Source organism: Empidonax traillii, unplaced genomic scaffold (genome assembly GCF_003031625.1).
Source record: "Empidonax traillii isolate 1590-97213 ecotype Southwest subspecies unplaced genomic scaffold, ASM303162v1 scaffold214:size757588, whole genome shotgun sequence".
NCBI classification, from domain to species: Eukaryota; Metazoa; Chordata; class Aves; order Passeriformes; family Tyrannidae; genus Empidonax; species Empidonax traillii.
This window is the reverse complement of record NW_020955407.1, coordinates 204,251-223,631: the sequence shown is the minus strand read 5'-3', so window position 1 is coordinate 223,631 and position 19,381 is coordinate 204,251. Positions and strand designations below refer to the sequence as shown.

Genomic DNA, 19,381 nt, shown 5'->3' with positions numbered 1-19,381 from the left:
AAAAAAAAAAGAAGAAGAAATTAATAGGGTTTCAATTACCAGTATAAATAGCCAAAATGAAAAAAAAAACCAAAAAATCAAAAAACAGTAGAGACTAATAAAATTTATCTGAAGACTGAGCCACATAAAAGAAGAAGAATGTAAAAAGAAACTATAAGGCAGTAAAATATATAGGCAATGAATCCATGGGTTTTGAAAATGCATACTTTATTTCTTGAAACAAGAGCAGATCTAACCATCTCCATGAATACTTTTTTCTCTACTAAAAATGCTGATTCACTGGTAGGTAAAATGTTTTGTGGACACATTAATCTTAACAAATCTTGGAGCACAACAAAGGTTCAAATAATGTCTTTCAGGCCTTCCTCATGAGTTACCTGCCCTTCAGTTTTCTTGATAGGCTCTGTGAAGAATTACATTCACTCTGTATTGAGCTAAAACCATATTAGTTCCAATATCACATATTAAATCTAATATTATACACTAGCTGTATATGTATCACCACTGAAATTTTCTCTGCCTTTGGTTCCATTGATGAAGATGGGATTATGTTGCCCTTTTATTAGACTGAATTCAGAATTCGAATTAATAAATACTGATCAGTCCCTATGTTTCTAAAGAAAAAGATCACATGGGGATGGCAAGAAACAGTGCCTATCATGTTTTACTTAGTATTTTTCATTCTGACTGGAGGTTTTATCTGCTCCAAGTAAAGAGGCTGTGGTTTCTTCTGATCAAATTGATGAAAAACATCTTACCAGATGGTATTATTTAACACTGCAAGACTTCTTGCTATGCTGGAACACAGATTTCAGACCCCTTGGAATTCCTTGCTTTTCCAGTGCCATCTTCCAGGCATAGCTGCTATAGGTGCAGCATTTGCATGTATTACAGTTCTGAGCAGAAGGTTTGTTTAGGACTTTTACACCCTGCTTATAGGGCTTTTGGTGCTTTCCCCATATTTCAAGAATCTTATTAAAAATTCCTTATGTTAGTTGTGTCAGTTAATAACCTGAATTTAAATATTATAGAACATCCTTGCTACAAAAGTCATCCTTTGGTGCAAGACAGACTTGAGGAGGTTAAAATACTGCAAGCTCCTATTTTCTTTTTCTTAAATCTGCTGATTCACAACACTGGTGTTTGTGTGGGTGTGATGGGTTCACCTTGGATGGCTTCCAGAACCCCACCCAGCTTGTTGCTTTCTTACTCCCTCTCCTCAGCAGGATGGGGGGTGAAAAAAATATGAAAAATCTCATTGCTTAAGATAAAGACAGTGAGATCACTTACTACTGAGAATAATGGGAAAAGCAAACACAACTTGGAGAAAATAGATTTAATGTATTGCCAATTAAAAATAGAGTAGGATAGTGTGAAATAAAGCAAAAACTAAAACATTTTTCACCTGACCTCCCTGCCCCACTTTTTCTCCAACTCAATTTCACTCTTTTATTACTGCGTTGTCTACATCCTCCCACCAAATGGCACAGGAGAAAGGGGAATGAGGGATTGAAGTCAGTCCACAACAGCTCCCCTCTGCTGTTCCTTCCCTCTCACACTTCCGCTAATCCAATGTGGGTCTTTCACACATTCTACAATCCTTTGGGATAAACTTGTTCCAACATGGTGCATCTCCAAGGAAGCAGTCCTTCATGGAAAGACTACTCCTGCTTGCGATTCCTCTCCACAAGCTACAGATTCTGTCAGGAGCTCCTGACAGAGCTGGCTCTGGCTGCAGGTGGAAATCTGCTCCACCATGGATCCCCGTAGGCTGCAGGGGGATGGCCTGTCTCACCATGGCCTTCTTCACAGTCTTCAGGGGCATCTCTGCTCTGGTGCTGGAAGCACCTTGTCCCTCTCCTTCTTCACTGACTTTGGTGACTGCAGAGCTGTTTCTCACATACTTTTTTTCTGCACTGCTGTCTCTCACACATTTCTGTGTAGTGTTTTACCTTTCCCTAAATACATTTTCTCCAAGGTGCCCCCGCTTAGCTGTGGGCTCAGCCATGTCCTGCACTGGGTGGGTCGGAGGCGACTGGAACCATTTGTGTCCGGCCTCCCCTCACAGACCCCCTTGCAGCCCCCACTGTCAGCAGCTTGCTATGAACAACTAACACAACCAAATCCTTTAAACCATGCTGTCGCAGATATCTGAAACACAACTTGGGGCTCAATCATTTGGTTTAAGCAGATCTTTCAATGTAGGTTCCAATGTCATGACCCTTTCTCCATGAAGACTGGAAGTTTGCCTGTGCACAAGAAACTTCTGTGTCTGGAGGTGCTGGTCATGTAGTGCCAATGTTGTCAAGTCTGTCCACAATGGTCCATATATTGAGTGGCACATAGAGATCACTTTTCCAGAAGCTACTGTTTTAGAAAGGTATAGGTACAAAAATATACAGCTTTCAGAAATGTATACATATATATATAGATAAAGGTATATAGATAAATTTTTATAGATTTTTATAGATAAATTTTTATAGATTTTTTCCCTTGAAAAAATTCACTGTTGAAAATCATTCACCATAATCAACCAACACTGTTCATCAAGTAAATGGAAATACTATTATCTAAAATGCTGTAGTTCAAAAATAAGGCTTGTAAAATCTCCTGTATAAGGTCACTCAAGCTAAATTATTATAAAACAACTTTCCTGTTAAACATTTTCAAAAGATGGTTACGATGTTCACCTGAAAGGCATAAGTGTCTTCTACACAGAGAAAAAAGGATTTACGTAATTATTTCGTACAATATCTAAAGACATTGTCTGATTCTATTTGATCAATTTGTATATTACTCTTTCTTATCTTGAGATGCAAAAAGATGATTGTGCTCTGTCACAAAAATCCACAAAAGTGGACCCAGAGTCCATTATTTAAAGTAACATATACCTTTTTATACTTTTTGGTGGATGGGCTTCTTATACTGTGTCAACAAAATTAGAGGATAATACAGAGAAATTAAAAAGAACAAAACCAAATGTGCAAAAAACCAACCAAACCAAACGAACAAACAAACAAACAAAACACCAAAAAACTGCAAACCAAATTGTTTAAAAGGAAAGAATTTACTCTAGTTATCTATTTTTATGTCATGTTTCCAGCAATGCCTGGATACATTCATGTGAATTAATGATCTGTGTGATTAAATGACCTCATTTCATCCTATTTAGTAACAATATCTTACCAACAGCAGGATGGAATATTGAAATAATATCTAAGAAATATCTTGGCTTTACTATAGAGAATTTGATGAATTATTTTTAAAGCTGTGGGAAGATTTGTCATATAAAAATAATAGTCTGAGAATTAAAATTGACCACAAGTTAAGACACTGAACTACTTAAAAGTGACTAATAAAGCACAAGGTATATTTTCATAAAATTAGCACATGTAATTAAATGTGTTTATTTTAGATTTGCTAAATACATATAGTTCTGACTTCTTAACAGGAGGAGAAATCATGCTACTCAAGGATCAAGGAACTCTACATGTAAGTTTGAAAACTGAAACTCAAGTTATCTTTTGAAGTGATACTCTTTTTAGAACTAAGCCAGCAGTAAAAATATCCAGTAATGTAGCAACTTGTGTTTTCAGGCAATTTACAGACATTACTTAATCATGGCAATGTATTTGTGACATGGTTACATTTATTTATCTGCATCTTCAGCCAGAGAATATGGACTGCGATATTAATTAATTTACCCAAGTGCACAAATGGGACCCATATCACATTTAGATTAAAATTCTCCTCTTTTCAACTCATTGTTAGGTATGCATATCACTATGCAATTTTCTCCCTCTCTAATTCAGTTTGCTATTATATTAATAATGGAACTGCAAATTGTAATACAGCAAGTCTTAACTCTTTTCAAAAATAACTGATCATTTCTTCAGATAATTCCTGGTTCACTGTGAATTTTTTTGATCATTTGACTGATGATGTAAAAGAACCACTGCTATTCACAGTATTTTATTGCAGTCAATAGAATGAAACTCATAATTTCTACTGTATATGTGTCCATTACATAAACTTCATTGTTCCAGATGATACACACACACTGAGAATTATAATAAAAATTATTGGATAAGGAAAAGATTGCAGACTGACTTTTGTTTAAAGAAAGAGGCACAAACGATCTACTAAGACAATGACACAACAATTTTTTTACCTATCACTGGCACTCAGTGTGTGAAAGAGATCTCCTCTCACATCTGTGAAAGGAGGTGCAGAATGCTTCTGTTTAAAGTCCACTGTGGGTGAATGTTTTAGCAACACCAGTAAGAGTTAAACATGTGAGAATCTCAGAAGAACAAAGGAAATAATGTCTGTGTTAATGTTTTGCCACAACCCTTATTCAGTGAAACACTTGGTATGCTTATATTTGTCCCAATGAAGCAACAGACTAGAGAGAATCACCTTACCTTTGAAGATATCACTCAAATATTGTCTTCAGTTCCCAACTCAGCAGAATACCACCCTTAAAGCATTTAAGGATCTCTTGATATTAAGTATATCAAAGTCCTCTCTAAATCAGTTGTTCTACTTGAAAGGGATGGTTGGAGACCTTTATTTCAGTACTCTGACATTTCCGGTTTTACTGATCATCTTTGGTGTATCTTTGAAACACCACAGTACAGTATAAAATTAGTTTTTCTGACCTTACTTCCCATAGTAACAATGACCTTATAAATGCCCATGTCAAAACAAAAACCTTTTCAGAATTTATCACTATTTTCCCATCCATATCTATAAATGAACTTACAAGTTGCAAAATCTCTACCCCAGGCTTTTTTAGCCACGGTGTTTAATAAAAGTGGAGAAAGCTGCTGATCCAGGTCAAAGGACTTCTGTGGTCGGAAATTCTTAGCCCAACCCCTTTTATATTTTCTTAGTCAATACACAACAACATGCAAAATCCTAAATTAAACAGCAAAGCAAAATCTTCAACATTCTACATCTTTCTCCCTTAATTTTGATTGGTCTTTTTACACTGTTCTTATTTCACTGGTCATCTGGCCTGATTCATCTTGGGTGTCCCTTATAATCCTCTACCATATCTTCTAGCCTTATACAATACTTTGAATACTTGAAATGCTTAAAATGCACATGCTCCCGCTGTCATTGAAGCAGTGTTCAGTTCTCTTAGGTATAAGTAATTTGGCCAGCAGAATAGGATTTCAAAGACCAAGGTTTTGTATGTTTGCTCAGTTTGTACATTTTGCTCCCTAAAACCTAAACTTTTTGAAGGAATGCGTTGCTCTAAGGTGTCTATACAAATAGGCAATAAATAATTGAAATCTCCAGGTCTGTCATATTTCTTTAGCAGGCTATTTGAGTACCACAACTACTTTTTAATCTAGGTAACTTATTTTTTATAAGAATTCATTATGACAATATAAAAAAAAAGAGAATAATTTTTTTTATTAGTCTGGATAACTAGCTCTGTACCTTTCAAAATGTAAGTAGAATGTTATCACTGTATAAGGCTCTATAGCACTTGAGTAGCAGATGTGGAAGGCCCATAACCACACTATTCCAAACTAGCAATTGTATAAAAAGTATAAATACTTACCAAATGGGCAGTTGCATTTGAAGCCACTTATGTCCTCTTCACATGTTCCTCCATTCCAACAGGGTCTGTCTAGACATTCATTCACATGAACAGAGCATGTTTCTCCTGAAATTTTAAATTAAAAAAAAAAAAAAGAAAAAAGGCTGTGGGTTGTCATAGTCTATGTGCTGACCCCAGTGGCCAAGGTACACTTACTGAGCAGACAGGACTATTGATAAACATCCTGTATGTCAAGCATTTTTCTCCTTCATTGATTACAAGACAGTCCATTTTGACAGACAAAGTTGGACATGTGACAATCAGGAAAATAGAAGGTTTTCTTACTGAGGTTATACATACTTCTGGAACTTTTTTCCACTATGCAAAATTATTTTATTCAAGCAATTTTTGTCCAGTTTTGTAAGTAATTTTCTTTAATGTCTTTAAAAAAAGTATTGCAAATTATCATTGCCTATGAAAATCTGGCCAACACTAATTTACACAGTCATGTATAATAGTACGGTTCAGACCATGTTCTAAAGCAAGTTGTTGGTCCTGTGGCACTGGACATTTCTCTTTCTTTGTTTAATACAAAGAAGGAGGATGATCAAATCACTAATGAACATTTAATGAGGAGAAATGCAAATGAGAAGGGATGAAATAGTTAAGAGCAAAGGTGGTATAGTGAAATGTAGATTTGTAATATACGAAAGGGGTTGCTTTGATTTGTAAGAGGAGAAGCTACTTCCAGCCACAGGAATAAGGAGACAAATCATGTATAGTAGTTATGACAGGTCAGCAGTGTACAAAGCATGCTGAGCTTTCTGTGAGCCACACAGCAGAAGATAAAAGCAAAAAAAAAAAAAAGCTGAAATTCCTCTGAATTCTTTGCACAGTGGAAACTATTTGGTCTCCTATCTGCAGCACACATACGTGCCCTCTTGTAGAATCATATGAACCAAGACAGTCAGCTCTCAAAATCTGTATTTGCTGAATCTACCAGATGCAAAAAGCCACCAGTGAAGGAGCCCATAGTAGCACCAACATTCTCTTCCACACTTAAACTTATGACAGTGTGGTTTCTATTAGGATTTTTTCCTACCTTTAAACATCTCTTCATTTTCTGTAAGACTTCAAGATACATGGATGAAAATGGTGAGACAAAAGCATAGTCCAGGGAGAGTTCAGGTAACTCAGTAAACTAAAAAGCTATCTGCTAGGGCAGCTGCTGAGTGCTGCTTAACGTATGCCATGGCACTGGGGAGGATTACAGACAGCAAGGACTGACCAAAATATAAATTCATTTCTCAGTTCTTAAATTTTTTAAAGAATTTTCTTTGAAGTGCTGATAAGGTAGTAGCACTATGTGCAGTCCTTATGATCTCATTCTGATAATTTGCATTCCTTATGCTTTCTAGTTCAGTTCCCTGATTATGGTGGGTCTTTTTTGAGGAAAATAAATAAAAATGCATTGGCATCTGTTTTCTTCTGGAAAGACAGGTGCAGAATTTCCTCTAAAATTAATTATCTGGCCACGAGCCACAGATAAGTTGAAGCATGTGCTAGAAAAACTCCTTGAAATAGATTTTTTTGCCTCCCTTGAATTGTTAAAGGTTAAAGCAAATGCAATTTTAAGGGAAATGTTGGAACAAGATCATCCTCACTTACTGATGATATTCAAGATTTGTGAACATCTTACTGCCTTTTTGTGAAGATGTCTCTGCTTTCTTTCTGAATCTAAGGCAGCAAAGGTATTTTATGGAACTGAACAGTACCATAATTTTAATACATGACTGTAGCAGGTATAGCTGCAATTCCTTGTGAACTCTTTTCATCTATCTTCTCTAATTTTCATTTCTGTTGGGGATAGGATATGGGGTATGGCATTCAGCAGAAAAAGGAGTCAGCTACATGCACAATTCTGACTACAGATCTATACTTTAAAACTGAGTGTTTAGGGTGAAATTCAGTTCCCTAAATGTCAGTATCTAATGCAATATAGGATGTCCTATATTTAGTCTTGAGAAAATAGTCCTTAGGGGATGAAATGGACAATAAGCAGAGACAGTTCCAACGGTTTTATAAAAGTGCAATAGAGCAGTCATTCAGGCTGGAAATCCTGATGGGATGGTAGGAAATAAGACAAAGGAACAAAGACACATAGAGTAGTTGTGGAATACTCTGGAGTATTCTCAATAAAGAACAAAAAATTAGCCTGTACTAGGCCAGGTGAACCCTTTGAGAAAATCAAAATCAAAATGGCACCGGATCAAAAGGTTAATTCTGGGGTTATATTTTGATTGAACGATATGAAATGTTACAAGACCTGGGGAGTCCTGAGAGGATGATGAAATAATGAAGGTTAGAGGAATTTGGGACATGAGATGAATGTTGGAGCTGTGTGAAGGAATAGTGGTAAAACCTAATTGTATGTAGAAAAGGTGAGAAAGGAGTCAAAGCCATTTCCCCATTTCAGTTTGACAGGAAGCATAATGATTCTGTCAAAACGAGAAAAGATGCAGAAAAAGCTAATTTATTTCCCATCTTCATTTAGAAAAAATAGAAATTTATTCTATAATGCATAGCTATGAAATTCTCACTGGTGGCATCAGAATCTGAATCTAATTTCTCATATCTTGCCACTAATCCCCATTATTTTTAGGGTTCAATGAGTACGATGTTTCTGAGTGTATTTAGTCTGTATTACACCATATCATAGACTAACAGGTTTAGTTCCAATTTAGATAATTAGTCCAAATATCCAAAACAATGCTGTACAGTAGAGATATACATGCTATACTTGTTTAACAGACAATAATCTGGTTTTAGGAATTTTGGTTTTATTACCTATGGCCATGCTACATTTGTAGCATTTCTCCATTTAAGAGAAAAAGAAAATGGAGGGGGAAATCCTTGTTCTGATTAAAAAGGGGCTGATTTTATGTTAGAGCCTGTTATTACATCGAAATTACTTCAATTGACAAAGAAGCAATTACGTGCCACTGAGCCTCATCTGAGTTATCAAGTACTGAGAATACCCTTCTTATAACTAATGAATATATTTGTGAAAACCACTGCCTGATTTACAAATTGTGCTAGCTAACAGTATTCGTAGAATGATTTAGAAAGATACCAAACTTTTCAAAATATTTCAGCTGAAACAGCTGTTAACACATTAAACAGAGATAGTTCACTGTTGTTTTTTTTTCCTGAACAAACCTGAAGATTTTTTGACACAGACAGCTGAGACTTTAGTCTCTATATATCCCAACTGCCATTCCTTCAACATCTTCTCTGTTTTATGTCTAATTTAGCTATCTAGCCACTGGAAAATGTACTATTTACAGATATGAAAAAAATGATACTATTTTTCATCTAAAAGTTAACAGTGCAGTTTTGGTAATTCTCTGCATCTCAGAAGAGGCTAGGAGAATAATATATCTTTCCTGTGAATCATGTTAAAACTTGGAGAAGCCTTCATGTTTTAGTGCAATTTCTGCCAATCAAATAAACAAGCAGTGAAAATAAAGGTAATTGCTTTTTGTGTACTGTAGACAATGACTAGCTCTTCTGTTTATGTGTCATAACTTGGAGTGCCATTAAATGGGTAGTTGCTCCTGACAAAAAGCATATCCCAAAACTTCTTGTAAACAGTTGCTAGGGAAATTTAAGGATTCATGTCCTCAAAGGTAATATATGGGCAGTATTTTAAAAATATTTCAGAGAGAATCAAAGAATCTATGAAGCTACTGTGAGACCATATTTGCTGAATATTCAAGACATGAAAAAAAGCTAGACAGATACAAAGAAGCCTTTTTTTGTTTTCAGTATGCAGCTCATCTCAACTACGCATTTGAAATGTATGATGAGAATGTCATTTTAACATCAGATAAAAATCATTAATTGGCTACAAATTACTTTTAACACAAAAATATGTTAATATAAATATTTTGTGGGCTCACACTTTTAAGTTTAACAGGAATATAACACATTCAAAGATAATTACTAGTAAAATGTTATTTAATAAATCATAGCTTAAGGTCTGAGTTTTTAAACATTTTACTGGGATCATGTCACCAGATTCTGAAATACAAAGAGAGTGTAAAAAATTACCATGAACCAAGTGAACTTCTATTAACTATAGCATGTTTTATGCCCTATAAAATTGCAGTGTTCTTAAAATATGTAACAGAAAACTACAGGAAAGTCTGTCACTCTTGAAAATTGCATTGCCTGATCTTTAGCAGCAACATTTTCTACCAACATACTGATGATAAACAAGACATTTTTCTACAGGAGCTCAAAAGCCTTGAGAAGAGCCTAAGGACCTGAGTAAGGGCATGCTAAAAAAATTAGCAGAGATGTTTCATCTTCCATCAGCATTACTGATATCACTTACTCTGTTTAATCATGCTATTATACCAAAAGGAGAGATTCCAAAGTTCTCAGGTAGAGATCAAGGAGAAAAAACCCCAACAATATTGTTTTTCATAAGTCTAATGGATGAAGTCTCATTGAATTCACTTCAAAAGTGCAACTTTGTATGATCATTATAATGAAAGTTTGCACCTTTCAGTGGTTCAAACTTTGGATTATTTATTTCTGCTTAATTTATAAACATATCATGTTATTCTCGAATATAATATTCAGACATTAGAATAAAACTGAAATAATTTGAGGGGTTATTTTCATAGTGTAACATACATTATATTTAAAATTTCTGTTATTAAGTGCCACCACTACTATAACATCTCTATCTGAATCACAAAATACATGCAAAAAATATCAAAATACAAAGTTTCTTTTAAATACTTTTTATACCAACTTTTGTTTTATAAGCAAAATGGAATATAAAGTTTGACAATGCAAAGGCAGACAGAACGAACACAATTAAGAAAGGGATGTTAAGGATATATTTTTTTAAATAAAACTCCTCACTGGAGGTTATATTCAAGACATAAAATGTATCATCTTTCTATTCTGAGATCAGATGAAAAGCAGATGATTTAAAATTCTACTTAATGTAAACTTAATGAAGTACTGCTGAAAAAAACCAAAACACCAAGAACTAAACCACAAGGGTTTGTAAAGTTCAACTAGTATCCAAAGCATTAACAATTTGTTTGAGGATTGTCTTCACAACATTCCTGCCTTACTGTCTACATTTTGTAAAATGTGTAAAAATATAAAGCATTCCAATCAAGTACCCAAAAACAAATTGTGTAATTTTGTTACTTGCTAAGCAGCATAAGTTACTCTGTTAGATAAGACAGGTATCACCCTGAGTAATGTTTTTTCTTACTTTGCAGAAAATGCAGTTATGAAAACGCAAGACAGGCGTTCCAGGTGTGGCTTTCGTGAACTTGACAGATATTTCTGTTCCTCAACTTTGTTGTTCTACACACTTGGTCTTTTTTTTTTTTTCCTCCAAGGTCTTTTCTGTGTAACATATTGTAGTAGTTAAAAATCCCAAACAAATTTAATTTTTATTTACCTCATGTACTGTAATCCTTTCTGTGAACACTTATTACAGGTTGAAGGTGATTTATATGATGTGTTAAACAACTCCAATGGCTCAGCGTCTATGAAAGAGTTTTAGCTTGCAGAAAGTGTGTAACTCTTCAGATGTAAACTGCCAAGAGTCCAGCTCATCTCCCTCCGTGGGATTGCATTGCACATCTGACAGGCACACTGCACTGGCACAATGTGCCAGCAATAATCATTCTTCCCCAGAAGAAGCCAGCCAGAACCCCTTTAGAAGCTGCACTGCCCAATGGCCTGAGCCACACACCCAACCCAGCCTTGTTGTAAAACCAATTAGTAACGTACTGAAAGTACCAACACTTAAATACTTCCTTAAACGGACTCCAAATTTTACATGGACTTCTCCTATGTATTTGTGGAATGAAAAAGTAAAAACAAAGCACATAAATTTAAAGAAATGGAAGGATTTCAAAAAAGTCCGTATGACATTTTCCTCTTTTGGAAAAAAAAGAGGAATACTGAAGAGCATCACATATAGCATATATTAATGTCAAACTCAAAAAGTCATCGGAAGGCCTACATTAGTGATGAGCTTCAATACTGTTATTTGCTACTTACACATGGCTAAAGCAATGATGGATCAATATCTTGCTATGTGGGATACAGTATATATTCAGAAAAAAAATATTTCCCAAATTTAACTGTACAAGCAATATTATATAGATACAAACCCTCAAGAGAAACCAATGAGGCAATATTGCCTATCTACTTAGAGTTCTCAGTAGCTGCCTTCACATCTGAACAGAAAAGAGTTTTAATGTAGGATGTGTTTGGATAAATGCAGCTTTTTTTTTTTCCCCCCAAATAATTTCAAGATCATCTTTTAAACCAGAATAAGAACAGTGGATTCTGTTTAGAAATACCAGTCATCATAAAAGCTGGAATTATTTGGTGCTGAACATTGAAGTATTGAGATAGAGTTAACACAAAGATACAGAAGAAAGGATAGACTGGAAATTATTCTGAAGGAGAGCAGCACTATGTTATTTTTGAAAAACTGAGCCAGAAGTAGGTGATATGCAGGGTCATCACTTAATCAAAAGTTAAAGAAGTTATTTACTCAATTTTTAAAATTGTATTGCAATTGTTCGAACGTCCGAGTTCAAACATGGGTCAAATTCTTTTATAGGCAGTGGAGAGGGCACCAGGCATATACCAAATGTCTCCACATTAAAATTTCCATCACAAATATCATTTACAGTTCAAAAGGAAAGACTGTGGTATATGATGTTACAAAGCATTTGTTTTTATTATGAAAATACCAGAGCCTTGGATTTTTTTATGAACTTGTTTTTAAGATAATCAAATCATGTTTTTCATGTTGACAAATCTCATTACACTGCCTAAGGGGTCCCTAGCTAATAGAATGCAAAGTTTCTGAAGAATGTTGATAGACATCAGATTGATCAATCAGCTAGACAAAGGAGACAGATATGAATTGTCTGTTTAACATTTTCTTTCTGAAATAAAAACTGATTCTAAAGTAATATCAAAGAGAACGCAGGGATTCATTTAATAACAGGAGAGACACCAAATCACCTCCCACCTAATATGTGGGAAGTTACATGCAATATCTATGAATCCTAGTATACCAAATATGATAGTTCAACAGGTATGTACAGAGCAATGAGCAACAATAATTTCCATTTTACTCTTTAGCTTATTTATTATTGTGTTTGCTATTTCATCCGAAAGTGAATTTACTAATTATGAAGAAAAATTGGGTACATTTGGATATGTTAGAAAGCTGAATTTCAGAGAAGCAATATAAACACACATGTACAAATGAGATAAGAATAAATGTGTTTTTTAGTATTACACTGAGATATTAATCAATGACTCATAACATAAAGTTATGACCAAACTTCAAATCAGTTTTGTGCTGGAAAATATCCCAGGGTCATAAACCATCAGAGACTATTAAAATAGAATTTCTAGGGTAATGATAATATTTTTATAAATTTAAACAGTCTTTTATTAATTGTTATAATTAATCATACTCTGAAAAATCAGAATTCAATATATTCAGTACATGTGCTAATGAGTTGCACTTAATGAGTAATATTGTGACATTTCTTTTTTCTTTAAATTTACTTCTGTGAAAATGCTATTATATAATACCTCATTGTGTAATAAAATAAAGGTTTGGGTTTTTTTAAGAAGGTTTTTTCAGTAATATGTAATTATGTCATTTATATGAGCAAGTTTTGCCAGGGGAGCTTTAGAGTGGATATTTGGAAAAAAAATTTTTATTAAAAGGGTGTTCAAGCTGCCCAGGAAAGTGATCAAATCACCACTCCTGGAACTGTTCAAAAGGTATGTGGATTTGGGGATAAAGTCTAGCTGTGAACATGGTGGTGCTATCATAACATTTGGACCCAGTGATCTTAGAGATTTTTTCAACTTCAATGTTGTAAAATTCTATGATGCTGTGATTTTTGGGTGCATCCCCTCAGGGCTCATGGACAAATATATATTCAGTTTTCCTATGTATTTCCTCTCCTGAGTCTCATCCATCAAGGGTGTGTCTTCCTTGCTTCAGACTTTTTCTCTTGTCTCAGTGTTGTTGGATTATTGAAGGACAGCCTTACCAGCACAGAATGAAGCAAAGGCAGCATTCAGTACTGTCGTGGTACTTCAATGCTACACCTGCTCCCCCAACCCTGGCCCAAGCCGGGGGAGGAGGGAGTCTGGCCCTGCTCGGGCTTGCTACTCCTCTCCCCTACACGGCTACTGCCCCTAATTTCAACTGTTCCAACAACCTTAGCAAAGGCGTCCCTGGACTTTTGATTGGCCTTTTTGTCCGGAAATAACCTGGACAAAACCATCCTCAGCCCCAGGGATGGGCTTGTGGGCAAAACCACGACAAGTACTCAAACTTCTCCATGTCCATCTCCAGTCTCATCAAAGTCCTATCTCAGTGAGCAATGGGACTACATTCTCTCTTCTCTTCCCTTTGTCACCTACATGCTTACAGAAGCCCTTCTTGGTATATTTCACATCCTTGTCATACTCAACAGCATTTAGCCTTTGACTTTCCTAAACTTATTGCTGATGCTCAGATAGCATTTCTATTTCCTGCCAGGTAACCTGTCCTTGTTCCTGTCCTCTGTATGTTCCCTTTTTTGTGTTTGAATTTGGCCACGAGTTCCTCAATCATCCTTACAGGCCTCCTGGTATTTTTAACTGCTCTGTGAGATTAACTTCTCATGACCTTGGTAGTCATAGACTTTTTTTGACCCTTCTTCCCTCTGGAGTTTTATCCTATGGGACTCTCGCAAGCAGATCTTATACCCCACTCTATTATAGAAGATATGTGGATGATTGAAGTTCCCTGTGAATTCCAGCAAAGTACAAAATAAGTGTTGAAGTTTCAGCAGCAAAATGGAAATATATTATGTTAGATTTTGCACAGGTGAGCCAAGTATGTTTTCTTCACTTGCAGTCAGACATGGTTGTGCTATCTTGCTGAAATTTAAGCCACTTCTGAGTCATTCCTTTGTTTTGTTGCACGTTTATTAATAAATGAACATGAACAGGAAATAACATCTTTTTTTTAAATGTCATTAAAATAACAAATTATATACTCAAATTGAGGGCAACAAATCTGCAAGTGTATATCACATAAATGTGTTTATATATATGCAAAGGAATATAAACATATTTGAAATTAAACATGTTAGTGATGAAATGCTACAAGCTAGCCAGAATCTATAATGAAAAAATAGCAGTGAAGTTATAATTACTTAATAGTTCAGCACTTTGGCAGTGACCCAGAAAGATCCAAATACATGTTGAACATCTCAGTGGTTTAACTGGGACCTACAAATCTAGTACTACACCCACTGTCTGAATTGGAACAAAAGCCCTCAGCAGCTTGGAAGAATAAGCTGTAAATTTATGATTAGTTAGTACTAATGACTCTATGTATAATATACTATTTATTTTTGTCTTTGTTAGTGATAGCATACCACAGATTATCAGCAGAGAAGCATTCAGCACAATAATGATTGTGCTCAATGATGTATATAGATTAAAGGCTGGGAATGCAACGCTTCAGTATTGCTGGATACAAAATTATTTTCTACCTCTCACACATAGTCTGAATATCAGTAGTATTAACACAAAACCAAAAATTAGTACAAAAAAGAATCATGTTATCAGTTTTGTAGGATTCATCTAATGCAATACAGAAATTTACAGCCCATCTCTCCCTAGAAAAGATGTCTAGGACAGATAGGTGCCCTAGCTCCAGTGTATAGAAAGGGAGTCTGAGCAACTCACTCAAGTATAGCTGTTTATATCCCATAACACAGGTAGATGATACTTCTGATCTGATTCCTCCTCATGCTTAGATTTTCCTGTTCTGTACCAAAGCATTTGCTCTTATTAGCCTATATATGACTAAAGCCATGACAGCTAAGACTGCATAACTGTGAAATTAAAATACTACAATTAAAACTGTGGTTTGGAACTCAATCAATTTTTTTGCCTACAGCAGCAAAGCTCAAGCTCAGAATTGTACATATAGTGAAGGGAAGGTCAGCTCAGAAACAACTAGGAGACACAATCTAAGAATTTTAATGCTAAATCAGTTAAAACTCTTGTAAATCATACAACCACGCAAATATATGCATATTCATAAATATATATGTTATTAAACAATCATATAAAGATTGTTTACATAGAATAGGACATTCACATCTGCAATACACTGCACTTCAAAAGAAAAAACTTACCTTTGAACCCAGCAGTACAACTACAAGAAAAGTGGCCGCTTAAATCCATACAAGTAGCTCCATTTTTGCAAGGTGAACTTAAGCATTCATTAATTTCAACTTCACAGAAGGGACCTTCATATCCAGGCAAACATTTACAGCTGTAGTTATGCAAGAGGTCCTGGCAGAATCCATATTCAGAACACTGGTTTCCAATGCAATTGTCTATATCAAGTTCACAATATGTGCCAGTGTAGCCAAGGGGACATATGCACCTGTTATTGAAATGAGAAAAGAGGAGAGGTGAGGGGAGATGAGAAGAGGGGAACAGCACCCCCAAAATCACCAGTTGGAATATATAGGTCCATAATGGTTATAATGTTAACAATATTCACTCTTTGAATCATCCACAAATGAATCACAATTTTTTTCAATCTTTTTTATTTACCTTTAGTTAGTCACTAAGTAAATTCATTTCACATGGACTGCTAGCAATAATTAAACAAAGACAAACAATAAGGAAAATCCTAGCTACTTACAAGGGACAGACTTTTATCTCTATAACTTTTAATATTAAGCTTCAAATGAAAATATTAGAATACAAAACTCTTATAAATATGTGTATTATGCATCTTAATTTTTTTGTTCTGAAAAAATAATTAGTTGCTTCCTACAATATCAGTATGAAGAAGCAATATTGCATCCTGTTTGCTCTGGACATAAAATCGGTATGAAACTGATGTATCATTAACAAAAAAATTGCAATTTCTATCTGTAACTGAAAAAAAAAAAAAGAATCAATAGAATTTTATAGAAATTGTTCAGGATTTTTTTCCCCAAATGTTGGATGAGATGTAAATTGTACAAGACTGGAGATGACTTTTTCGTGCTTCTCTTTCTGCCATTTTTTTTGTTTTATTTTAATATATGAATGAAAACAAATCTGGACTATCTCATAGCTAACCCATATCTCGTAAAATTAGAAAATCCCTTGGCAATATATTCTTTGATTGATCCTCTCCTTATCATGTACAGAGGTTTCCTCACACAGGAGGAGATAATTTTACAGTAATTTTACATCTTCTTAGTCCACAGAGATGCTATCTAGATGATGGAAAGAACTAACATGTTAAGGAAGACTTGACTATAGTAATTTTCTCTATTGATCCATCTGGTAGAAAGAGTATTTTTTTCCTTTATTTTTAACAGAAGGTATTGTTCATGTGGCTGTTTGCTTCTGTCCTAGTTTATTATCTCTGCATTTTTTATAGTAGACATATGGAAACCAAATCACTAGCTGTGAGCCCTAGAGTACAACTAACAGACACCAGCTGCTAATGGGCTTTTAGTCCATCGACCAAAAGAGAGCTGGCTTGAAGTAAGGTCTCCATATCTCATCTAGTGTGATCATGAGCCTAAGAGACTGAAAAAAAGTTATTAAAATTATCAGTGGCTCAAAACAATTTGGAGGAGGGGGGTGAAGGGGACAGATCAGGTTCTGCCAAGGTGGAATGGTGCTCTGCCCTCATAACCTATCTCCTTGAGAGCTTTTAGTCCAGCTGTCAGCCACTGGCACACCTGAAACCCCACACTATTTTAATAAATTTTAATAAGAAAAGCCACTGTATGTCCCAGTCCAGGCTCATAGAGTGTTTGCCATTTTTATTTCTTTATCTGGGATTTTGAATAGTTGGTTTAACTGTTACCAGCAAAGAGGAATATCTGTGAGTCCTTCCTGTGCAACACTTTAGACTATACAGTGTTACTAAATGCCTATCCTTATTGAAAGTTAGTATTATGGCATTTTATAATATGAAAATAATATTACTGCATTAGCAACTCCTTTTATAATTCTTTTGAAAGGAAAAATATTTTTATATGGCATAAACTTCTTTATGAAGGCATCATGTTAGTACCTGTATTTATTAATTCCATCTTCACATGTGGCTCCATGTTGGCACTGGTTTGCCTCACACTCATTAATATTCTCTAGGCATGTTTTTCCTGTCCATCCAAGAACACAGACACAGTGAGATCTCTTGTTTTCTTCATCGTAGAAGCAACTACCTCCATTTGCACATACCTGAAGGCAAGAATTACAAACACATTGCATGGCCAGGTTTTGATAGTGAGAGGGCTATAGAGGAGGTTTCTCTGAGAAGCTGCCAGAAGGTTTCCCCATGTGTGACAGAGACAATGCCAGCTGGCTCCAAGATGGACCTGCTGCTGGCCAGGGCTGAGCCCATCAGTGACAGTGGTAGTGCCTCTGTGATAACATTTAAGAAGGAAAAAGTTATTTCACAGATGTAATTGCAGCCGAAAAGAGGAGTGAGAATATGTGAGAAATACAACTATGCAGACATCATGGTCAGGGAAGAAGGAGGGTGAAGAGGTGCTTCAGGCACCAGAGCTGAGATTCCCCTGCAGCGAATCAAGCTGTCCCCCTGCAGACCATGGAGGTCCACGTTGGAGCAGAGATCCATCTGCCAGATCAGGTGGATGCCCAAAAGAAGGCTATAACCCTGTGGGAAGCTGATTCTGTCGTAGGTTTGCTGGCAGCACTTTTGACCCCATGGGAAAGCTACGCTGGAGCAGTCTGTTCCTGAAGGATTGCACCCTGTGGAAAGGACCTACACTGGAGTTCAGGAGAAACTGCAGGCCGTGGGAAGGACTCATATTGGAGAAGTTTGTGGAAGACTTCTGTGGGAAGGACCCCACATTGGAACAGGGAAAGGACTCCTCTCCCTGAGGAGGAAGCAGCAGCAGAAACAACATGTGATGAACTGACTGTAACCTTGATTCCTAATAACCCTGCATCGCTCTGGGGGAGAGGTGCTAGAAAGTTAAACTCAGTCTATTAGACCTGGCTGAAATGGAGTTGATTTCCCCCAGAACAACCCTCAAAGATGTGTTTTGCATTGGTATCTAGAAAGATATTGATAACACACTAGTGTTTCAATTTGACTACTGCTGAGCAGGGCTGACACAGCATCAGCACTGTCTCTCTACATTCCCTGCCACCTCATCCAGGGCCTTGGGATGGGTAAGATACTGCGAGGGTAACCAACTAGGACATATGACCCAAAGGGATCCTAATCAAAGGGATATTCCATACCATATGATGTCAGCTCAGATATAAAAGCTAAGGAAAGGAGTGGGAAGTGGAAGCCTTTTTTATTTACAATGTTTGCCTTCCAGAGCAACTACTATGTTTGCTGAAACCCTGCTTCCTGAGAAGTGACTGAACATCGCTTGCTGATGGGAAGTAGAAAATAAGCCTTTTTTTTTTTTTTTTTTCCCCTTTGATTGTGTGCCCACAAACTTCCACCTTGCTTTAGTAAACTGCCTTATCTCAGCCTACAACAACCTGGAGTTGTTCTACATTTTATTTTCTCTCCCCTGTCCTGCTGGGAAGAAGAGTGATAGAGTGGCTTGGTAGGCACCTCGTGTCCAGTCAAGGCTAACCCACCACACCCAGAAAGGAGAGAGGGATGGTAAGAAGGTGCTTTAAAGTTTGTTTTACTTCTCCTTATCCTGTTCTGATTTTGATTAGTAATAAATTCAA

General features: G+C 35.9%; 1 protein-coding gene across 1 annotated transcript in view; it reads right to left on the bottom strand.

The window, feature by feature from the left end:
* Positions 1 to 19,381, bottom strand: part of LOC114059280 (protein eyes shut homolog) — a gene marked incomplete at its 3' end in the record, with an annotated part of 607,760 nt that overhangs the window by 503,455 nt on the left and 84,924 nt on the right. Inside the window, exons 9-11 of the mRNA XM_027887535.1 lie at positions 17,733 to 17,899; positions 15,838 to 16,091; positions 5,576 to 5,680 (exon numbers count right to left, since the gene is read on the bottom strand). Of these exons, the coding sequence (XP_027743336.1) occupies positions 5,576 to 5,680; positions 15,838 to 16,091; positions 17,733 to 17,899 (526 nt within the window). The remainder of the gene's footprint in view (positions 1 to 5,575; positions 5,681 to 15,837; positions 16,092 to 17,732; positions 17,900 to 19,381) is intronic.